The sequence below is a fragment of the Culex quinquefasciatus genome, chromosome 3 (genome assembly GCF_015732765.1).
Source record: "Culex quinquefasciatus strain JHB chromosome 3, VPISU_Cqui_1.0_pri_paternal, whole genome shotgun sequence".
NCBI classification, from domain to species: domain Eukaryota; kingdom Metazoa; phylum Arthropoda; class Insecta; order Diptera; family Culicidae; genus Culex; species Culex quinquefasciatus.
The window spans coordinates 27,683,479-27,707,945 of NC_051863.1; the positions used below are offsets into that span (position 1 = coordinate 27,683,479).

At 39.2% G+C, this 24,467-nt stretch overlaps 3 protein-coding genes across 5 annotated transcripts in view; 1 reads left to right on the top strand and 2 right to left on the bottom strand.

The window, feature by feature from the left end:
- Window positions 1-12,134, bottom strand: part of LOC6043573 (nicotinamidase) — a 106,681-nt gene extending 94,547 nt beyond the window's left edge. Inside the window, exon 1 of one of the 2 annotated variants that reach the window (XM_038260411.1) lies at window positions 11,837-12,134. In XM_038260411.1, coding sequence (XP_038116339.1) covers window positions 11,837-11,839 — 3 coding nt within the window. In that variant the 5' untranslated portion in view covers window positions 11,840-12,134. The remainder of the gene's footprint in view (window positions 1-11,836) is intronic. The other variant, XM_038260412.1, reaches the window with a different exon arrangement.
- Window positions 12,135-12,338: 204 nt separating this feature from the next.
- On the bottom strand, window positions 12,339-14,354 carry LOC6052289 (WD repeat-containing protein 5). Its single transcript, XM_001868545.2, has 5 exons — window positions 14,196-14,354; window positions 13,881-14,129; window positions 13,727-13,823; window positions 13,043-13,668; window positions 12,339-12,972 (listed from the first exon to the last, which is right to left on the bottom strand). The coding sequence occupies exons 2-5, from the start codon at window positions 14,019-14,021 to the stop codon at window positions 12,784-12,786; spliced, it is 1,053 nt and encodes a 350-aa protein (XP_001868580.2). The 5' UTR covers window positions 14,022-14,129; window positions 14,196-14,354; the 3' UTR covers window positions 12,339-12,783.
- Window positions 14,355-20,372: 6,018 nt separating this feature from the next.
- LOC119769707 (uncharacterized transmembrane protein DDB_G0289901-like) lies at window positions 20,373-23,882 on the top strand. Of its 2 annotated transcripts, XR_005278492.1 has the most exons (7): window positions 20,373-20,697; window positions 20,833-21,190; window positions 21,251-21,396; window positions 21,455-22,009; window positions 23,197-23,342; window positions 23,423-23,632; window positions 23,700-23,882. XR_005278492.1 is itself a non-coding variant. In XM_038263145.1 (6 exons), the coding sequence occupies exons 2-6, from the start codon at window positions 20,909-20,911 to the stop codon at window positions 23,566-23,568; spliced, it is 1,275 nt and encodes a 424-aa protein (XP_038119073.1). In that variant the 5' UTR covers window positions 20,373-20,697; window positions 20,833-20,908; the 3' UTR covers window positions 23,569-23,882. The 2 variants fall into 2 exon arrangements, 1 of the variants encoding a protein (XP_038119073.1); XM_038263145.1 differs by having other exon boundaries at window positions 23,423-23,882.
- Window positions 23,883-24,467: the final 585 nt, after the last annotated feature.

The window sequence follows — 24,467 nt, forward strand, 5'->3', positions numbered from 1 at the left end:
CAAACCCTGTTTCAATTAAACTCCAATCGATGATGGGTTAAATTTGATTAGTTTCGGATTAAAATGTGATCAAAATATGGGGATTTTTTACACAATGACTAAAAAGTAAAAAAAACGTTGATTTCAAGTTTTACGCCAACTTGGATGACAAAATACCTATTCTGAGTTTACGTCAAAAAAGAATAAGGTAAAATTTTGTTTACATGATTGTTATTCTTTACCAAGATTGTTAATCGATAAAATTATCGTCTGACGATAACGATAATCTGTCGTTATCTTTACGTCAATAATTCTATCGGCGATAAGATTATCGATAACTCATTGAAAAATCTTTCAAAAATCGATTAATTCAACCATATAAGTTAAACTTTCAATGCTTTCACTAAGAATATATTTTTTGAAAAAGTAGTAAGTTTCAAAGTATAAAATTGTACTCAAAATGATTCACAAAATACCATTTTTTGCGAAAGTACTCAAATTTACATAATTTGCAATATGTGTTTGATTGATATGATTGATAAGCGAAATTTTGTACAGTACTTGTTCGGTAACTGGGCTGAGAATGTAGCCCAGTCACCAAATGCTGCTCGCTAACTGGGCTGAATGAAAAATAGCGAGGGGACCACCGATGCTTAGTATTTTCCTGATAAAATATAAAAGTAAAAGTTACTCAAATTTATTTACAATGCATGCTTGTTATATTTCTTTAATTGTGACTTGAAATTAAATAAAAGTTTGAAAAAAGTTTTTTTTTCTGTATTGAACAAGCTTTTGCCATCCATTAACCCCTAGGCTATTTCGGTTTGTTTTGGTTTTTGGCGTTTGTCTGCTTTTTAACTGGGCTACGGCCCAGTTATCGAGCGCCCAGTTCAAAAGCAGCCCATTTAAACAACGCCCAGTTACCGAACAACTACTGTATATTTTTTTCACTTTGTTTATCTTTTTTTGTAAAATACTAAAATTTTCACAAAATACCTTATTTTTCCGAAAATACTCAAATTGTCAAAATGTGCAAACAAAGCGAAATTTTGCATGCTCCAAACTTATATTTAAATTGTGTATGCTTCATACACAATTTTGAGTCTTTTGATACCCATACTGCCAATTTAAACAATTTGAGTATTTTCTAAAAAAAATACGGTATGTTGTGAACTTTTTTATATTTTACAAAAAAAACTTAAATAAGGTGAAAAAGCATGCAAAATTTTGCTTCCTTTGATACCCATAATGCAAATTATAAAACTTTGAGTAATTTCGGAAAAATACGGTATAATGTGAAAATTTTAGTAGGTATTTTTCAAAAAAAACTCTATTAATGTGAAAAAGCAAACAAAATTTTGTTTCATTGATACCCATTAGAGCGTCCAATTTCCCGTCCCGGGAAAAAAATTCCCGGGATTTCCCGGAAAAAAATATTTATATTTATATTTGAAAATTTCCCGGGAATTCCCGAAATACAAGCAGAACTATACATTTTCCTAACTTTTTGGCACCAATGTTTTGAAATTATACAAAAAATAATAATTGGAGAACCTGATTTGATTTTATTTATTTCCATCTACTGTTCATATTGAACTAATCAGCATTGTCTGTAAATTTCATGTCAAGGTATAATTCAGATTACATTTATTTCTGAAGCATTCACCACTAGGAATATTGTTTGCTTATATGTTGGACCACAAAACTTACGCCGTTATGGAATGAATATAAACTATATTATTTTTGACAACCTTTTTTTAATGTTTTTTTTTTTGTAAAATCATTTGAAAATAAGATATTTACATCTTCCGGCCAAGATCAACATTGAGATTTGTTTGATTTTTTTTTACCTTGAACATGTTGGATGGAAATTGAACTGATATAATTAAATTTTTAAAAAAGGTTTGTGTGAGAAGAATTTGTTTCTAAGTATTCGAGAAATTACAGATTGAAGTTATAAATTTATGAAGCACGTGAGCTACCAAGGGTGCAAAAGGGTTATATATGAAAATGATCGTTGAATTTCAACCACTTTTAAATACTCAATATTATTTTAATCTAATTGATTTATTAGGCTAAATACCATATAACTAAAATCATATCATAAAACCATGAAAAGACATCAAAAAACAACTTCGTATCATATGAAATTTAGCCAAAGAATGCAACTATATTTCAAAAACATGCAATTTCAAAAATGATTATTTATTTATTCACAGGTTGAATTTTTTGTTTTATTTTAGTTTTAACTTAATGGTCACTGAAACAAATTTAAAAGCAATTTTATGGTTGTGGGGCATAGATTTCCATTATCCAAACACTTTGATTTAAAAAAAAATCCTTCTCAACAAAAATACTAATGATATTTTCTTTTATTTGGGACGATTTGAAAGATTTAAAAATTAGAAAGTTTATAAGTTGCATGTTTTTTTTTACAAGCAGTCAAGCCATTAATTGATCCTCACACTCATTTTGACCATTACAGTTGCTGATCTATACAGTTTCGATGCAAAAGATTGATCATAAACAGGAATAGAATAATTTTCGTTAAATTTGAAATTTCCCGGGAATTCCCGGGATTTCCCGGGAAATTTGTTGAAAATTTCCCGTTTCCCGGGAATTTTGTATCCCCGGGAAATTGGACGCTCTAATACCCATATTGAATTTTTTTAAAAATTGGAGTATTTTGGATAAAATAGGGTAATTCGTAAAAAAAACTGGTATTAAAATTTCCTATAAAGTGCAGTATTGCAAATTATGGAAATATTAGTACTTTCGAAAAAATACGGCATTTTGTGATTTTTTTGTATTTTCCAAAAAAAATCTTTTATTGTAAAAAGCTAACAAATTTTCGCTTTGTTTGATACCCATATTTAAATATTTTCGAAAAATACGGTATTTTGTGAACAATTTTAGGTACATATTTTACTTTGAAAATTAGGCCGTTGTTAATATTTTTGAATTTCATGAAAAAAAATTAAAAAAAGCTGAAACTACATTATATTATATTACATTTGAATGAAATAATGTCTTAAAATGCATTATATATCTGTCCAGTGGTTTTGCATTCATAAGTTTCCAAAATTTCTATGTATTGACGATATATTTTGCTGTGATTAAAAAATTTGTTTACGGTGCGGTACAATGTTTAATTTTATAAATGCTCAAATTATTTTTAAACGAGACCAAACAGGATAAATATGATTATCAATGCAGAAAAAGCATTTTAGATTTTAGACTTTTTTGTATTTTTTTATTTGGATGAAGCTTTGTCTATTTTCTATGTCAAAAGATACCATTTTGCATTATTAGTTTTTCGAATTTTAATTTTAAATAAAGATAACACTTCCAGACAGAGCTGAAAATGTCAAGGGTCCTGACGCGAAAATCGGTGACGCATACACGATTTTTTCAGATCCATTCACTGAACCGCAAAACCGTGACATAAACAAACCCGACTCAGTCGTGAGTGCCCTAGCTCACTGAGCAGCTGCAATGCGAGGCAGTAGTCGACCAACGCTCATTCGACGTTGCACGCACACACATAAAGAAACAAATTTTTACACAAAAAGTTGGTATTTATGCGTGGAAATGTAATTTTGAATATAAGTTATGGTTGTTTTAAGTGTTTTGCACAGTCTAGAACCATTCAATTGTTTAAAAATAGTCAAAATAGTGTTTAGAGAGGATTTTACGAGTCGATCATACGACACGAATTGAGTGAGTGTAGGGGAACAGCATCTAATTCCAGCGTGCCTCTAATGTTGGCAGGTCAGAACTTTGACATTCAATTAAAGCTAATCAAAAACGTTTTCAACTGAAATCGGGTGATAAATAGCTGAATAAGCAGTGAGCAAGAATGTTTCAATCATAAGTTTTGCAAAATTAGTTGTTTAAATAGTAAAAATCAGCAAAATGGATGGAGTTAGAAGCGAGCGCTTAACCTGCCAAACATACGAGAATTTCCCCTAGCTCATTTTTTCACGTCTCTCATTCTCCAGCAGCCGACCGGCACAAGTCAGGCGGCAGTGGTTGAACGGACACAGTAGGCTTACAGTCAGATGCTAGCAGTGAACTGACATTTTGGTTTGCTTCATGTGTACGCTGGGTTGGAAACATTTTGCAGGCCTGCTTCCAGTGATAACGACGTCGTCGTGCTATCATGTCGTACGTCGCTTTTTGACGTTCTGAGAAAAAAGATTTTTAATGTTTGACCGTCAATAAACAAAAACGAGAGCACGCCATGTAAACAATAACAAACACGTTTTGTTTGGTTGCCCCGAAGTTTGGTTAAATTTGGTTGCCGGAGTCCCCAGTTATATTGCGCGTACTCCCGAGAAAGACACGCGGCAAACTAGCCTCGAAGCGACGCGCCGCATTTACGGCAAATGCGTGCTGTCAAATCCCATGCTGCGCGTTTTGTTTTTGTTGATCTTCTTCTTCTTCGAGTTGCCCGGCATTGTTGCCAGGTATGTTTTATATTGCACCAAAAGTGCAGAAAATCGCTGTCAACAATGTATGTGGCATATTCTGAAATACCTTTGAAAGAAACGGACGATAATTGAAAATGTTTACGGTAGTCTATCTTGTACGTGCGTCAAACGCGTTCTGAACTGAAACCCCTTTGGCCAATTGTCGCACTTACATCAATTTTCAGGCTGTGTCAAGAGAGCACGACAAGATTGGAACTTCTTTCATATGAAAAGTGACAAAACATTTCGGAGCTTATTTGTTTTTTATTGAATATCTCAGGATTGAAATCGAATTTTGGGTATCTGTGAAGGTCAAAAGATGAGAAACTGTGAGCTGTATACAATGGCGTTCTTAACTCAATTTAGCCCAAAATGCACGTACGAGAAAATTTACAAAATTATATCGCTGTATCTCGTTGCAAAAAAGAGCCAAAGTTTGAATTTAAAAATAAACATAAATTATCCCCTTTCGCGGCTGAGTTTGATGGATGTCGCCCATGCAGATGGGGCCATTACAGAAATTCCTGCTCCAAAAAGTTTACCACACGAAAGTTAAACGACGCGCATTGACAAGGGTCACCAACGATTATCAATAGGGGTAAGTTGTCGAAGTTCATTATTTTACATTTTTTTGTCAGTTTAAATATATGATAACTTTTTTAAATTTAAATGAAATCACAATAAAAAATGATTTAATCGAAAAATCAACTGAAAACAATGCACTCCTACAATAATTATTTCCGCCAAGAAAAGCAGGGCTTTCCACAGTTTGAGAACAGTTTTCCGACGTTCGCTAGATGGCACAACGGAAAAGCACACTTTGTTTGACGAGCTTGTCCATGATTTACAGGACCGAACCTAGAGTTGCGAAATTTCACGATAGGATGTGGCGTCGCACGCTATACACGCCCCACCGAGACACATTTTCGAAAAAGGGTCAGATAGGTTTAATTAAACAACAAACTTCCCAAAAATTATCTTAGACAGTGCTTGTGGCTGATGAACTTTTCGAGTGAAGAACTCTAGCATGTTTAGGAAGGTGCAGGTATAAAGCCCGGATTGAAAATTTAATTCAATATTCGTTATTGTTTTCGAATTGTAAAATAAGGCTATTGATAATTGAAAAACGCATCAAAAATATCATTCGAACATCTGAAACCTTTGAATAATTTTTCTGATCTATGTTGTGTCTTGGGCAAAGTTTTAGATATTATTAAAAAAAATGCCGATTTTTTAAATTAACTTTTATTTCGCAAAAACCCAATTTCCCAAGACCGTATCTTTTTTTTATTTTTTGATATGTTTTAGGAACAAAAACCCGCAATTTTTTAGCCACAGAGTAGTATGGACAACAAATTTGCCACCCAGTTAAATTTTTTTTAAATAGTGATTTCTGGAAAAAAAATTTAATATATAAATTTTTTTCACCAAATTTGTTATGTAATTTTGAAATTTTCAATCGAAAAGTACTTTACAATTTTTTTGATAAAATGCCCCGTTTCCAAGATATAGTCCCAAAAATTTAATTTCAGTGAAATATTTGCAGTTTTAAGATTGAAAAAAATGACTATGAGTGAACATTTCCAATTTTTTTTAAAGGTTAAGAAAATTTGCTATAAAATTGACCTTGACAATGGCTTGAAGAAAAAAAAACGAAAATTGAAGTTTTCTAACTCCAAGCAAGAAAACCCACCATTTTCTAATGTCGATGTCTCAGCAACAAATGGACCGATTTTCAATGTTAAAAATGAAATTTTCAGATATTTTCGAAAACAATATTTTTTATTTTTTTAATCAAGACTAACATTTTAAAAGGGCCAAACATTCAATATTACGAAAATTCCTCACGAGGTTTGTGGATGGTCCCACCTAAGTAAAATGGACCAAAAACCATAGAAAAACAAACAAAATTATGAATCCAGTGTAGTAAGCTTATGCTTTGGGATGTTCCCTTCAATGTTGGTTGATGAAATTTATTTACATAAAACTGTTTTTGAGCCACTTTCTACGGGGCAGAATGGGACACCATAGAAAACAAGCCATTTCGTTTAATACAACGTTCAAGGGCGATAAGTAGGGTTAGTGAAATTTCACGATTTCGCGGACAGCGTGAAATCCGTGAAATTTGGCTTTTTCCGCGAAATCCCGTGAAATTTTATGTTTGTGTGAAACTGTAACGATTTTACTCAAAATGATTTATCAAACTCAAATAAGAATAAAAACAATCTTATGAAATACTGTGGAATTAAGTGAGTAAATGCCCTTGTTCAATTACTAATATAGGGTTAGTGATTTTTGACGATTTCGAGGACGGCGTGCATGTGAAATTCATCAATTTTCTCAAATAATTTTTTTTTAATAACAACATAACAAATATTTCATCCATACATACTATTTAAGTAAATTTTATTAGTTTACAGTTGAAATTGCTCAAATTTTTTTTTGTTGAAATTAAATATGTTTAGTATTTAGTAATTTGTAATTTATTGGAAATGATAGCCTGTTAGTATAACACTTTGTATCAGATTAAGGAAGGACGTTGTGATGGTTAATTCAAGTTAGTTTAGTATTATTTTTATACGCTGTAATAAAAATTTCACTGCTTTTTTATTGTAAAGGTATTGTTACATAAGACATTAAAAGAATCAAGCTTTGTTTTATTCAAATAAAATGAAGGGTATTTTTTATCTTTGAAATCAACTTTTAAAAATATTTCAGATTATTCTGAGTCCTGTTAATTTTAACGATATTTGATTATTTGGGTGGATAATTGCCGTGAAATTTTAAAAAATGCTACTTTTTTTGTTTTCATGTTGAATTTTTTTTTCAATTCAATTCGGTTTATTGGTGAATAATCAGGATACAATCAGTTCTTTTGCAATTCATAACAGAATTTTGGAGTTCCTTTCAGCTGTGTGTTGCATCATAATCCATTTTGGAACAATTATTTCTATAACTTAAGCAGTTATAAGAGCAAGAAAAATAAAAAAATGCAAAAATTATCATTTTGAATAAAAATTTCGAATACAAATATATTATTTTTGCATAGTGATTTAAAATTTATATTTGAATAGTATCCACGTGGTTTATGGATGGTCCCATGTCTTTTTTCACAAAATCATCTTTATCAAGTCCCTTTCAGTACTGGGATGGTTTGTACAGAGATGTATTTCGTAATTAATCTATTCAAGCTAGGGGAAATATACCCATTTTAAGCCTAATAAACGGTCGTGTTTGAATGATGAAATTAACTAAAACCAAGTACACCAACGAGTAGAGCAACGAGTAGAGCAACTTTTTGTAAACATTTCTGTTTATTTTCACTTTTATTAAAAGTTATGCTATTCCTTTTACAATCATTATAAAAAATATTTTCCAAATGCATTCTAATCAGTCGAGTGCATTGGGCCACGCCAATTTTCCTATCTGCAGTTTAGTTCTTTTTTTTTCTTCCAGTGCTCTTTTAGGTCTGCTTAGTGCTGCCAAAATTGATGAAATTTTAAGCGAACACTCACGAAAAGTAGCATTTATGGAGAAAATTTCCTGACATCACTGGATCACTCCAACAGGCGCCGCTGGTTGTGTTGGTGGCCACCCTTTGTTCTTTATTTGGCTTCGCTTCTCGTTCGATTTTCTACAGCCTTTGATTGGAATGGGTCGTCAAAATTCAAACGTCAAAAGACTTGGCGCGTTTGTTTTTTTTATGGCGCTTGCTAATTATTTAAATGTTTCGGGATTATTTTTCAAGTGAGCGACTAACTAATGTTCAAAAGACCATGTTACCGGTAGTTGGAAGCAATTTCATATCTTAAGCGCTTTGAAAACGTTAGCGCAAGTGAAAAGATATTGATGGCGGCTTTCGTTAAGCAGTTAAGCTCTCATCTTGCGTGTGGATGTGTGTGCCACCAAAATGCTGAGAAATGGTCTTGCAAAGTAGAAATTATGATCAAAAGTGCATCAAATTTAATCTTTTTTGGCCGGTAAGTGGCATAAATTTGCGTGCTTACTTGAGGCGGTGCTGTTGCTGGTAAGTTTATAGCCTAAATAGTATTTTTGGAGCTATAATCGAGCATCAAACTCTTCATATGACGAAGATAGGTGTTTGATTAGAAAGGGTATATTTCCCCTATTTCCTCTATTAGCTACCCACTGAGAATTATGGCTCGAGCCTCGACTCGATTCAGGCTCGATCTCGAGCCAGATCGACTCGAGGCTCGAGCCAAAATTCTTAGTGGGTAGTAATAACAGAGGATCTTTAAGGTAAAGCCGTTGATCATTTTTGAACAAGTTGATCATCACTCTCAAATGCTCTGTATTGAATTAAATTTAACGAATTTTTTCAACAAAATGAATCAGCATGTGAGCAACTCTCTACGAAATCGGCCGATTTCGACCATTTTTATTTTTTGCATTTTTTTATTTGACTCAAACTTTGTGGGTGCCTTCGAAAAACGAAGTTGACTTTATAGCTGTCGGCCACCATTGCTAGTACCAACCACTAGTGTCTTCCTTTTTATTTACAAGGACTTCGCCGCCCTGGGCTCCTAAGTGTATGAAAGTATGGCACGGAGCGACGGCGCCGAATACCCATATTTACACAAAGAATTTAAGAGCGCCCGCCACGGGATTCGAACCGGCGACCTCTGAATTGTAAGTCCAGTGCGCGGTCCGATTCATCCACACGGGCGGGGCCTTCTATATGACTAAATAAAGTATTTTGCGTCATTGGTTCACCCATTGGCTGCTGTCTATACAAAAATGGTACGTAAATATTCAAACAGCTGTAACTTTTGAGTGAATTTTCTGATCTTCGGCAAAGTTGTGGGTATTTTTGAGGACTTTTGAGAAAAAATAGGTACACGGAAAAAAATGCAGATTTTTTAATCAACTTTTTTTTCACAGAAACTCAATTTCCAAAAATATGTATTTTTTGATTTTCGAGATTTTTTTATATGTTTTAGGGGATAAAATTTCGCCACTTTTGAGCCATAGAGAAACATGGTCAAAACATCTGTCAACGAGTTATGATTTTTTGAAAAAATAGTGATTTTTGGAAAAAATCGAAGTTTTATGCAAAAACAAGTTTGACATTATTTTATAATGCAAATTGAATTTGCAATCGAAAAGTACTTTACAGATTTTTTGATAAAGAGCTCCGTTTTCAAGATATAGCCACCGAAAGTTTAATTTTCGCGAATTATTTTCAATTTCTCAATTTTTAAAAATAGTGACCATAAGTGACCATTTCTAAAAAAAAAAATGAAAAATTCAGAAAATTTGCTATAAAATTGTCTAAGAGACATTGAAGATTGGACCTCGGGTTTCTGAGATAGAGTCGCTTTAAGAAAAAGAAACACGAAAATTGAAGTTTTCTAAATCTCACCAAAATAACCCACCATTTTCTAATGTCGATATCTCAGCAACTAATGGTCCGATTTTTAATGTTAAAACATGAAACATTGGTGAAATTTTCCGATCTTTACGAAAAAAATATTTTGAATTTTTTTTAATCAAGGCTAACATTTAAAAAGGGCCAAACATTGAATAGCATGGTGTAACCAATTACCAATTACACAAAATAGCTTGTTTGGTCATAGGGAAGGCCCCCACAAAGTTTGAGCCAAATAAAAAAATACAAATAAAATCCATTTCCGGTTTTGGTAGAGAATTGCTCATGTGCCGGTTTTTGCCTTCTTGAAGCCACTGAAGAAATTTTTGATCTAAATCAATTGTGCTTCAAATTCAAAATTTAAATAATTTTGTGGTACAGTCACTGATTAATGACGTCCTAGTTGGCAATCATTGGTTAATAACGATTTCCATAACTTCGCAAGAGATCTCCACGGTTTCTCTCACGCACACCATCATTCTGTGTTAGTATTTGTATTTGAAGTATTGTTTTGGTTTTGAACGATTGTGATTGGCTGAATTCCAAGCAGCTGATTTTGTTTACACTTTTTTTACGCAGACATAGGCAAATCGAGTAGACCAATCGTCTGTAAAAACCAGCTGTTTACCACGTGCTCGTGGTATAACAAAGGACACAGCTGATTTTGACAGACGAATCATTCTACTCGATTTGCCTATGTCTGCGTGTACATTTTGTTACAAACTAACACAGTCTCGCGCGTGGATATCTCTATAGAGATCTCCACGGTTTCTCTCACGCACACCATCATTCTGTGTTAGTATTTGTATTTGAAGTATTGTTTTGGTTTTGATCGATTGTGATTGGCTGAATTCCAAGCAGCTGATTTTGTTTACACTATTTTTACGCAGACATAGGCAAATCGAGTAGACCAATCGTCTGTAAAAACCAGCTGTTTACCACGTGCTCGTGGTATAACAAAGGACACAGCTGATTTTGACAGACGAATCATTCTACTCGATTTGCCTATGTCTGCGTGTAAATTTTGTTACAAACTAACACACTCTCGCGCGTGGATATCTCTATAGACAAATCCAGCGAAAGCTCAACGCTGCTTTTTGATGGTGAGAGATTTGACAGCTCCCATACTAAATGTCTCGATTTTCATACTTTTTGTTAATTTTCTTTTAAAATAAAATACTTTACATATGAAAACCATATATTTTTGGTGCCCAAAATTCCTGCTGAATCGAATGGTGTACTTATCTCGATTGCTAATTTTTCGAACAGTTTTTATTTTAATAATATTCTAGACACATTTTGTGCACCTAATCAATCAATACTTTTATCATAAATAATCATTTTATTGCTTAAAAATTGAGTTTTCCTGAGCTCCCATATTCAAATACATGGAAGCTGTCATTTCTAACACCATTGGCCACCTAGCGGCCATTTCAAACTGGATTTGTCTATAGGATATTCGTTACCAAAAGGTATCAGCATGTGGAGGGCACTGTTCTAAACAACTTGTAGAAAGAATTTTGTGAAAATATTGATAGGGGCTCCAAATTTATATCTTTGAACGAAAATCATAGCAATTATGGATATCTTAACAAGGATAACTCAAAATGTGCTAAATATTTATTTTTCTATGTGTAAGCTCCAAAAGACTTTTTTTATGAAAACAAAACACTTAACAATCACATTTTTCTTCGGTAATTCGGTAACAATAAAATGTTTTTAGCATAAAATTGTATGTGCGATAAAAAAAAGAATTGTGTGGACATTATTAATTACTATCATTTATTATTATGTTTACAGCGCTATCATCCTTTTCGTTATTTTTGCATTATCTCGTTTTAAATTTATATTAAAAATTGTCAATTTAATGTCAAAAGGTCCTATCTGCATATGGGACCTATGACTCATTGGTTGACTTGAAAATTTGCTTTAGAAATACTATTTTTTCTAGGTAGAGCTTAATAATAATAATTTACACTTGAGTTTCTTAACTTACCATGTTTACCAAAACAATAAATAAAACTTTCCTTTCGTTACACCAGAGATCACCCCAAGGGTAAGTCCCAATGAATCACACAATATTACGTCTACTTGCACGAGAAAATTCACGACGGACCGTGTCGCGATTGCACTGTTGAATACCACAATCTTCTCCGCGTAAATTCGAATAAACTTTTGCTGATAAAAAAAAATAGCTCTTGCGTTTTCTGACTCTGATGCACTTTTGCTTGTTTATTTACGTTGTTTTTTCACTCCTTGAACCGGCGATGACCGACTCTTTCAGCAATCATTATCATCGTCATCGGATACGTCAAAACTGATAAACGCACTGACAACACAACCATGGTTTTTCTTCGTGATAGTAGGTTGTCTTGATGCGAAAAAAAGAAGGGGTGTGCAGTGTGCAAATTCAATTGTCGGACTAAAAGATAAAAGAAAGAGATTTCACAATTATTTTTTTTTTTGCGGTGAGTAATATTAAAAAATAAAACAACAAATTTTGATTTGAAAGATTAAAAGCTAGCTTTATTTCTATTCCATACGACATCGAATACAATCATACTTTATCAATTAGGTATTATTTACTGTGCCTTCAATTCTAAGAGTTTTTTTAAGGGTTGTTTTTGTTATGTTGAGGGTGTGCAAAATTGCTTACTTGCCGCGTTACATTTACTCAGTTACAATGCATATTCTCTCAATCTTGAGGTGTGGTTAATCAATGGTACATTTTTTGTTTTATCAAGCATGAGATGGGTTTTAAAAGGAAGTGTTTTTTTGTTTTGTTTCATTTTGTGGGGAAACAAAACAAAGCAGTCAGAGACACACTCATCAGCGGTTTTGGTTGTGGTTGTTGTGGTGGTGGTGGTGGTGATGATGATGGCTGGAGTGGTGATGGTTGGGATGGCCACAGCCGCCCGACGAGTGCCTCCGGCCGGCCCAATTTTATGTGTCCGACTTCCACAGCTTTATCGTCTTGTCGCTCTCGAGGGCCGCCGACGCGATGATGTTCTCCGTCGGGTGGCAGGCCGTGCACAGCACCGTGTCGGTGTGGCCCTGCAGACACTGGACGATCTCCTTGCTCTGCAGGTTCCAGATGTACACCATGTTGTCCTCCGAGCCGGACACGATCCACTGCGAGGAGGAGAAAAAAATACGATTTTGATTTTGTTTTCTTACAAATTTAGCTGAAGTCCGATGTTACCTTTCCACCGGTGACGGAGAAGTTGGCAAAGATGCAGTACTTTTCGTTCTTGTGGCCGGTGTACGTCTTGAGACACTTGCCCTTGGAGTAGTCCCACAGCTTCAGCGTGTTGTCGAGGGTGGCCGCCAGGATGTACTTGCCGTTGGGGGAGAACTTGACGAACGACACGGGCGGATTGTCGTCGTCGATGAGCGTCTTCAGACACTGCCCGCTGGCCGTGTCCCAGATACGGCACAGTCCGTCGTAACTGGACGACACGATGAGCGATCCGTCGCGGTTAAAGTGCACCGCCGAGACGGGATCCGAGTGCGCCGGCAGCGTCTTCAGGCACTTGCCCGTCCGGACGTCCCAGATGCGAACCGACTCGTCAAACGATCCGGACACGATCAGGTTTGATTGGGGGTTGAAATTACAGCAGAACACATAGTTGGTGTGACCTTTGAGCGTTTTCAAACACTTGCCCGAGCTCAGCTCCCAGATTTTGAGCGTCTTGTCGTCACTGGCCGTCACCAGCAGCCGGCTGTCGCTGGACCACGCCACGTCGCTGATGCCCAACTTGTGACCCGAGATGGTCTTCTCGAACTTGCCGTCGTACGCGCCCCAAATCTTGATTAACTTGTCAGCCGCTAAAACAAAAAACAGTTAAAATAACGAAATTCCGAAAAAAAAACCATCGAAACTCACAGGAACTGGCCAACCACTCTCCGTTGGGGCTAAACTTGACGGCGGACACGGCCTTGGTGTGTCCGGCCAGGGTAAACTTAAGAGTATAGTTTGGCTTCTACAAAAAAAAGCAAATATTATTTTAAAAACAAAAATTTCTCACAAAACCACGTACCACAGAGAGTGACTGTCGGTTCTGGCTGCTGGACGAGCTGCTGTGCTGGCTCGGGGCCGGCGGCGGCGCGTTCTGTATCGGCGTCGGCATGTGGATCGGGTGGCCACCGTGACCGACGGGACCGCCAATTGGGACCATCATTGGTGCTGCGGGCTAGTTTCTGTTTCGTTCCGGCCGGGAAGCGTATTTTTTTTGTTTACGCAGTCTTCTTCTTCTTTTTCCTGTTTTTTTTCTTTTTGTGGCGGCGAGCTAAGAGAGAAGAAAACCACTTTTTATCATTATTTTACAACTTAATCAACTTATTTTCACCGTTACCTTTCGGCGCGGGCACTACTCTACGGAGTTCAACACGAATGGCACGGTTTTGCACGGTATTTTCTGTGAAATTCACGAAAAACGGAGCACAAATTAAAAGTGTAAATAATGCGAGCTTGGTTGAAAATCGCGTTCTTTCGCTTGCAGGGGAGAGCTGTCAAATTTGCGGGCGATAACGATTTTACCCGCAGCGAAATTCACCACATGGGTTTTCACCAAGGTTGGTGCAACGAAAAAGGTTGGAAGAGCGTTTTGTGGGTTTTACACTGTAACTGAAAATCGCACTTCGCTGAGTTCGTTTTCGCACCTTTTCATACGATTTTTTCAGTTCAACTGTGATTACACTTTTTTGTGTAATCGCAGTCGAACTGAAAAAATCTTATGAAAAAGTGCGAAAACGAACTCAGCAAAGTGCGATTTTCATTTACAGTGTAAGAGCAGCGTTTATCAAGATGACCCAATTTTGGAGTCCAAACAAAATCCAAATATTGCGCGTAACGTCATGATTCGAAATCCGGACACTTAGTACCATATTATTTTTGTTATAGCTGGCAAAAAATTAAGTAATAAGTTGGAAATGTATAAATATCATCAGGATTTAGTATAAACAGTCAGTTTTAAGAGAATTCATGCAAAATATGTCTTTTCTAACAATTTTTCATCAGAATTTGAAAATTAAAATGACTTGTTGTGCTTCGAATCCCGGACACTGTTAAAAGCTGATTCGAAATCCGGACACTTTTGCTTCGAATTCCGGACACTCAATTTTGCTTATGAATCGCACAAATTTAGACTGAAATGTTAGTGAATGGCATTCTTTAGGTCTCAAATAAGCTGTTAACATCAAAACAATCGATAGTTTTTATAAAAAATGGCTTGAATTTAAGAAAATCAAAAACACAAATTTCTGCTTTGCCTGCCCGGTGCTTCGGACGCCTATGAAATATTTCCGTTGAAATGTTTCGCATTTTTGTAAACTTACAATTTTATTTAATTTAATTGTTTTGGCATTAACTAAAGCGTTCAAACAAACTTTAAATGAAAGTTGATGTTAGAATTCATCAAATAACACAGTTTTGACATTCATAATGCGAACTTATATCCAAATAATTGATAAAACAAGGTGAAGTGTCCGGGTTTCGAAGCGTCCGGGAATTCGAATCATGACGTTATTCCCGAAAAAGACACGCGGCATACCAGCCTCGAAACGACGTGCCGCACTTTCGGCAAATGCGCGCTGTCAAATCCCATACTGCGCGTTTTGATTTTGTTGATCTTCTTCTTCGAATTGCATGACATTGTTGCCGGGTATGTTTTATATTGCATCAAAAGTGCAGAAAATTGCTGGCAACTGTGTCTGCGGCACATTCTGAAATGCCACGCGGCGTGTACCTTCGAGAGAAACGGACAATATCAGGTTTTATGTCTTTTTTCCAATTTCTAAAGTTCTAAATTTTTGCTTTTTACTCGTGTTTTTACTTTTGTTTTTATTTTTAGAATATTTGTGTTGCTTATCTGTCAGATCGTCAGCAAAGTTCCTACTTGAGAGCTCATTCCAAGGGGACCACAGTTGATCCTTCGAAAAAATGTTGTCTTGACATAGGGCTTTTGTACCCAATTGGGTACTAAAGCCCTGTGTCAATTTTTATGTACAACGGTAAAAAACACGATTAAAAACCATTTCTGATTTTTTTTTCATTTTAACTCAAAAAAAAATTTGACAAGACAACATTTTTTCGATGGATCAACTATGGTCCCCTTGGAACGAGCTGTCAAGTAGGAGCTTTTCTGTCAAGAAGGACCGCGAGGTTAATTTTTCAAAATTGATTTAAAAATCCATTTTAAACTCTTTGTGGTCGTACAAAGGGTCATTGTACTCAGAAAAATAAGCTTTATCGCTGTAAACAAAAATATCAGCAATCTAAGCTTCATTTTAGGACCCAATTTGAACATAATTTGCAATTTGAAATTTTGATTAATTTTACCCAAAAATAGCTAAACAATCTCAAATGTGTAATAGAGTTATCTACGTGCGCATGTATTACGTATACGTACACGAAAAAGATTGAGGTTAAATTTTGTACCGGCCAGCAAAACAAATGGTGCGCTAGTGTGTGTGAGGTCGGGCTTATGGTACGTTCGTTTGAAGAGCCAGTGCGGCACTGAGTGCCGCACTCGTCGGTGCCAGTTTTGGTTCAATCGAACGTCATTTGTCAGTGCGCGTGGAACTCGCATGAAACTGAAAAAAATATCAAGTGCGGCACTAGAGTTTCAGTTCCAAGATGGCGGTGAAACTCGTGCGGAACGGCGCGAGTAATATTAGAGTTTCCAGCCCCTTGTTATCGACTTAATTTTGCTGGGCGAGATAGGACGCCGTCTATTTTTAGACGATGACTCAGCACTTTTCCACTTTTGCACCACAAAAAACCAGGTGGCAGCACGATGTAACGCCACGTCCCTATAGAGATCTCCACGGTTTCTCTCACGCACACCATGATTCTTTGTTAGTATTCGTATTTAAAGTATTGTTTTGATTTTGATCGATTGTGATTGGCTGAATTTCAAGCAGCTGATTTTGTTTACACTATTTTTACGCAGACATAGGCAAATCGAGTAGACTAGTCGCCTGTAAAAACCAGCTGTTTACCACGTGCTCGTGGTATAACAAAGGACACAGCTGATTTTGACAGACGAATCATTCTACTCGATTTGCCTGTGTCTGCGTGTAACTAAACTCCAAACTAACACACTCTCGCGCGTGGATATCTCTATTAGATAACTCTATTGACTCTAATGGTACGTTCGTTTGAACAGCCAGTGCGTCACTGAGTGCCACACTCGTCGGTGCCAGTTTTGGTTCAAACGAACATTCTTTTTCAGTGTGCATGGAACTCGCATGAAACTGAAAAAATATCGAATGCGGCACTAGAGTTTCAGTTCCAAGATGGCGGCGAAACTCGTGCGGAACTAGCACGAGTTTCTTCAAACACTTTGACAGCTCTGAGTGCGGCACTCAGTGCGGAACTAGCCCTCAAACCATAGATTATTAATCAAGTAGATGTCCCACTTGGAAATTGCTCCATATACCTAGTTGGCGACACCCCTTTAGCGCTGTGCGCGCCACCATCGTCAGTTTACAGGTACTATATTGGTAAACATGATCGTAGTACTCAGGGCACTTTCCTGTTTTAAATTGGTTTTTCTTTTTGACAACAAAGTGTCACCAAGTGTCTCAATTCTCGCTTCTCTTTAGATTTCTGAGTGAGGAATCTACAGACAAGGACCACGGTGACCTCCCTTTCGGCGGGTTGTATCGGACGGGATGTTTTCACGTCCTCGATTCGGCCAATTTCATCGACGAAAAGTCCATGGCACGGAGTGCCATTTTCTCCCTAGGCAAGCAAATTAATGCGCAGCGCGGTGATTCCTTGCAGATAGGGCGAGATCTTGTTAGGAATGGCCTTGACTTTCATGCCGCTGGAGATCGATTTCCTGGCCAGAAAGATCCGTAACGTTGACGAAGGTGTCGTTGAAGCTAAAGTAGATGTAGGCCAGTCCGAACACGACCCAGCCCTCGCGGACTTGCGGTCTTAATGAAACCTAGGCCTCCTCCTTAACGGGTTTTTCTTGCAGGAAGCCATGCGGGAGTGAATTGAGCAGAGTTCCCAAATGAACCGGTTAGGCTAGGTTCACCTATAAACTTGGTTCGGCTTAAGCCTCAATTTGTGGTTCAATCCTGGTTCAGTGAACCATGAACCATGGCTTAAGCCAGGCTAACCAGGCTAATGAGAACCATATTAGAGTGTAGCAATGTTACAATGTAACATTCATTATACCGTAACATCCGTTACACCGTAATATGATTACACCGTAACATTGTTACACCACAACATTCGTTACACCGTAACATTGTTACACCATAACATTGTTACACTGTAACACTGTAACATTGTTACACCGTAACATTGTTACACCGTAACATTGCTACACCGTAACATTGTTACACCGTAACATTGTTATAACGTAACATTGTTACACCGTAACATTGTTACACCGTAACGTTGTTACACCGTAACATTCGTTACACCGTAGTTTGGTTACACCGTAACATTGTTATACCGTAGCAGTGTTACTACGTAACATTGTTACACCGCACCATTCGTTACACCGTACCATTCGTTACACCGTAGTTTGGTTACACCACAACATGGTTACACCGCAACATTCGTTGCATCGTAGTTACGGTATAACAATGTTACGGTGTAATAATGTTACGGTGTAACAATTTAACCGTGTAACAATGTTACGGTGTAACAATGTTACGGTGTAACAATGTTACTGTGCAACAATGTTACGGTGTAACAATGTTACGGTGTAACAATGTTACGGTGTAACAATTTAACCGTGTAACAATGTTACGGTGTAACAATGTTACGGTGTAACAATGTTACGGTGTAACAATGTTACGGTGTAACAATGTTACGGTGTAATGAATGTTGCGGTGTAACAATGTTACGGTGTAACGAATGTTGTGGTGTAACAATGTTACGGTGTAATCATACTACGGTGTAGCGAATGTTACGGTTTGAGCATACTACGGTGTAACAAAGCTTGCCGTTTAGCCTAACATTCTTTGATCAGGTTCAAGCCAGGTTCAAGCCAATGGTTCATTTTGGCTAGCCTCGCCTGGTTTGAACCAAATGAACCATGGCTCACGGCACTCAGTGAGCCTGAGCCGACGGTGCTTGCCGACGTGTGGTGTGAACCTGAACCAAAAAAATGAACCTAGCCTAACCGATGGCTTAGGCTCGTGGGAACACTGGAATTGAGCTAGCACGGCCTCCGGGGTATTCATCATCCGAAGCCTCAACGTGACCTGGGATTACAAGAATTACACCGAGCCGTGGAAGGAGTAGTGGAGCAAACAGCATAAGGTCTACATCTCGGTCAATGACTTTTCCAATGTTCAGAGCCATACATTCAAGAAAAAAGGAATTTTCAAAGCAATGATCAAGGCGCAACTCTATCAAAAACTATGTGAACCTTTTGCACGAACACTACACGGTTTACAATAAAAATAGAATTCAGTCTGGTTGTGAATTAAATTTTGTGGAATGACGGAAAAACTTGTAAAACCTGAAATGTAAGCAAATTCAGCATTTTTTGTAGCTTTGTATTCGTACTTAAAAATTATTCAATTTTTTTTTTACATAAAATCGCACTATTTGCTGCCAGTTCTGCGACAGTTGGCACAGCCATTCGAGGAACAAGTTTTGGATAGCTTCGTGGGTCGCGCCATGTGCTGCTTGGTAGCATCCGGCTTGTGCTTCGGCTTGGCCTCGCGTTCTCGTTCCTCTTGAAACGCCTTCTTCATCGAACTCTGTTGCATTAGGCTCAACGGAGTCAATTCGCGAGGCCACGCTGGAGCGGAACATGCAGAGGCTGACTGTGAAGCGCAAGCAGACTCCAGCAACGAGCAGCAGCGAAAGTGACTTGGCCTCCGCTTGGCCGGAAAGCTCCAAGTCTGCTGGGTCGAAGCGGACTCCCAGTAGCTCGCCAAAGAATTGGTTTAACCTTAAAGAGCAGAGCAGAGAATTTTCAATTTGGAGGCATTTTTGGTAAAACTTTGTTTTCACTCACCTGCCATAGTCGACAAAACATTAAGCCGAACTGAGCGACTTCCGGAGTAACGATTTGAGGAGGTTGGCCAAAGTTGTATGGAATCCGTACTGGCGAAGGCAGGATTTCCGATACTCCAAACAGGCAGCTTAACGCAGTAAAGTTGGCATGACCATCAAAAAATCGCGAAAAGGCAAGATTCTCTGATTATCGAAATGTTTTGACTTGCTCCCGAGAAGTTGATACGTCAAAGTTTGAAAACAGAGGTTGCTATCATAGCAACCTCCAGAACGCTGAACTGAAACTGGGGAAAACAACGTTTCCCTTCGGAAATATCCAAAATTAGTACCTGTGAATCGCCACCAGGTGCAAAAGTGGCGTGGCGGTAGCGTCACCAGCCCCAACAGGGGAGTGGCATATCTATATATATTTAGTCTATGCTCAAACGAACGTACCATAAATTTCACCACCTGGGCTGCTGCCTGTCATGAAGGAGGCAGAATTTCGCCCTCTTCGCTTTCATTTTGCACCTCCATTTGCCGCCGCTTCTGATTCTTTTCCTTTCTCACAAAATTCTCAATCGTCGTCGCGAACGGACGTGAATTTTCGCGTTGCCGTCGTCGTCGTGATCCCGTTTTTTTTGTTCGCCGACTGCTTTGCTTTTTTTTTTTCAAGATCAAATTCTCGTTTCCGGATCATCGCTGTGAAGGTTGAAGGTGATTTTGGCGTGAGATACTTTTTTTTTTTTGGTTTGAGAAGGAAGTGAAGGGATTTGAGGAGAAATTTGGCTTTTCGTGTGTGAATAAAGTTCAAAAAAGGTCAACGCGCTCTGCATTGTTGGCCGTGGGAGGAGAAAAGTGAATGCTGGCAGAAGCAAATTTAGGTAAAATATTTCGTAACCAAAGAAACGCACGCGAGTCACAGCTCCATAAATAGAACGTGGGTTTCGGCTGTACGGCGTAGTAGGCGCCTGGACACTCGGCTGATGGACCACCTTTTTCTTTTGGTTTTCTTGCAGACTCGCGCCGCCATCTTTGATTGACCGTGGATTTGTGGTGCGGTTTTGTTAAGAAACGTTTGAAAGCGTCGTAAATATGATGAATCCGGTCAGCAAGATTCACTTCAACAGTTCGACCGGCGTGTCGCTGAACGACCGGTTCACGATCATGTCCAAGGTGAGCCCGCCGGAGAAAGGGGGCGGCGGCGGTTCGTCGGGGCGTTCCTCCGGGAGTGGCGGCTCATCCGGCGGACTCCGGAAGCGCTCCAACTCGGTCGATTCGATTCCGTCGCGCGGTTCGCTTGCGAACCGGGCCTTTGTCAGTCAGCTGGACCGGCGCCACCTGGGACAGCAGCGATCGGCGCTTCAGTTGCGAAATGTGAGTTTGTTTTAGGGTAGTTGGAGCTGTTGTTGACTTTTGTTGTTTTTTTTTCTGCAGAGAAATATCAGATCTGGCCGTCAGCGACTCAATCGCAGCAACATAAGTTCCCGCGTACAGCTGCGCCGTGCGGCCGGCAACACACTCACGCTGGCCGGAGGTTCCCGGCGAATGCAGCGGTCCAACAGTTTGTCGGATATTGCTACGTAAGTTGGCACGAAAGCTTGCGCTGAGATAGGGGTCTAATTCCGGATCTTCCCACAGAATGAACGCCGACTATTACGAGCGCAAGTCGCCACTCAAGCGCTCCAACTCGCAGGCCAGCCTTGCGGCCCGGTTGGGCAACCCCAACGGGCGTAGCCGGTCCCGCGTCCGAGGTCGCTCGCAGCAGCGCAATCAGTCCCGTTCGCGGGGTCGTTCCCGGTCCAACTCGGGCGCCCGCGGTGGTGGTCCCGGAGGACGAGTCTCCCGGTCGCGCTCCCGTGGCGGCAATCCCGCGGCCAACGGTCGCGCCAGATCTCGCAGTGCTGCCAACGGAAGAAACGCCGGCTTCGAAGGTCGCGTCGGGCGGGGCGGCGGCCGTGGAGGACGTGGCCCGATGCTGCAGCGTCGCAACAGCACGATGAAGGCACGATCCGCGTCGCGCTCGGCCTCGGTCAATGGCCGGTTGGGCGGCAACCGTACCGCGCGTCCCATGTCCGGTGGCGGATTCCGCGGAGGACGCATTGGCAAACGGGGACTGCGACGGGGAGGCGGAGGAGCAGGCGCCGTTGGACGGAACGGAAACGCCGGCGGAAGACCGGGACGCACCCTGCAGAGGTAATGGCCACGATGCTTTGGTTGAGGAAGAATTCTGGGAACCACCCGTGACAGGATGCATACCTTTCGGATCTCTTTAACATGGATTTGCCGATCTGATCTACAAGAAATCTGACACTCCTGCACCAACCGTAGTTTGGGGGACCTTTCTCGTAGAACCACAGTTTGCTCCAGGGTCGAGTGGACGGAGTTTTATTTCAAGCTAATCGCTAATATTATCCAGGACACGGAGTACTGTTGTGAGTGTTTGCACTTGGCAATCGGTCAGTAACCTTTCAAGCAGCTCGGAGTAGAAGCCACCAGGTCGAAATGAATAAGCAATTCCCTAAATCAACAACTTATGGGCCAACAACGTCTTCAAACACAAGCAAACGAACGTCAACATCTCGCCAGATAACCAAATCTTGAATTGAACACAACTTGGAGCGCTCAAAGTGCAGTTTGATTTTTGAAGACCATTTCATCCTCAAAGAAGACATCTTTATCCAAAACTCGGAACTCCAACAAGCGTTCCAAGCCTGGTTTACCATCAACACCCCACCCGCCAATAGGTTACTGATCGTTGCAAGTCATGGACAGCGAAACTCCACCTTATCAAGCAAACTAGTTCTCATTGTGCCCAGAAGAAGACAGAGACCTTAACCGCGTTGGCGCGCCAATTTAAACGGACTTGCCGCAACCGTAACGCGCTCGCACCTCCCAAAAGTGTGCTTTTCTTGCAGAATTAAGCCGTTCCAGCGCAGCGCGAAGCTATTCCGCGGTTTGCAACGTTCTTGTACGCATCGAAGAAATCCGTCACTTTCGTTGAGGAGGAGCACTGGGCGAAGCGTGGCCGGGTCCCGGAGGTTTCGGTATGGTAGCACAAACAAACACACATCCCCCCTAGGCAAGATTCGTTGACGTTGCGACGAGTGCGCGGTATCAGCACCCTATGGTATAGTTTACATTTGAATTTGTGCATGTAATGCTTTCTTTCTACTTGTAGCCATGAACAAATCCGTTCCGAGAGGTTCCGCAAAACAAACTCGCGTGTGTGTGTGCGTGCGCGCAAGGATGGCTTTGGGTAGCGGGTTCCATTTTAAGCATTCACGTGGTCGTCCCGTTTTCTTGCATCGATCAAATTCGCCACCCACCCCCGACGCAAATCAACCCTAAAGCCATCCTTCGCCCTTCGGTTCTACTTGCAGACGTGGACGCGGGGGGTTCCGAGGTGGAAGAGCTGCGGCGGCGGCGGCGGCGGAGGCAGCCGGCGGAAATCGCCGCGGTCGGTCCCGGTCGCGTGGTCGGGCCGCGTCCCAGACGCGGGGCCGAAGCGCGCAACGTGGACGTAATGGTTAGTGAGGGCGGCGGCGGGAATTGGCGAAATTGTCATACAAGAATCGTACAGAAATCACATCGTTCGTACTGTTTTAGCATCCCGAGGACGCTTCCCGGCCGTGCCGCCCAAGAGCAAGGAGCAGCTGGACAAGGAACTGGACACGTACATGGCCAACACGAAGAGCTCGCTGGACAAGGAGATGGACGAGTACATGAACGGGATTCACAGCAGCACGATTTGAGCTACAGAGAGGAAAATTGCTGAAAGAAAGCTAAACAAAACGTGTAAATCGTTATCAAACAAAAGTAACAAACTTTAAATAACACTAGCGGATAAGGAAACTCTTAATACTAATATTTTTTTTCTCTATAGAATATATAGTGAATCTGATTAACAGACACGTTACAAAACTGAATTTTTAAAGATATCTTTAATAACTTATCAACAGAAGTCGTGAATTTGATAAAACAAAACTGTACATATGATTTAGAAGCCGAAGAAAACGAGAGAAAAGGAAATAAACATAGTTTTCTTATGACTGAACTGATAAAATGATTTGGCGAAAGTGTTATTTTATCAAAAATCCGAAATGCTGTTTCCTTGCTCAGCTACGTCTTGTTACGTACAAATTAATCCAATTTTCAATGTAAAGTAAGGCCGTAGCAAATATTTTTTAAAGTTTATCAACTGGATGTACCTGAAACATCGCACAACTGGGCTTCTCTTCTCTTAATTCTCAGCTACCACCTATCTCCTATTTTTATTTTGCTCTACTGATTCTCACTTCTTCACTGATTCTTCTATTTAATATCTATCATTTGATTTTTATTTTACTAACTTTTGATTCTCTCATCTCTCAAAAGCTTTTCCACTCATTTTTTACCAACTGATACTGCTGTAACAAGCTTTGTTTTTTTTTCTTTTAAAATATACTTTTCCTTAATGTTGTACTATTAATATCAAGTCTATTTATCATGTGCCTAAACTATTTTGGATTTTATTGCGAATCTATTTATTTGAATAATTCTTTATCTGTCCTATAAATAATCATTACTATAATCTAAGCTAGTTTTTTTAATCTATATTTATTAACTATTGTCTTATTTTACATCTACTACATCCAGCTTATTCTCATCATTC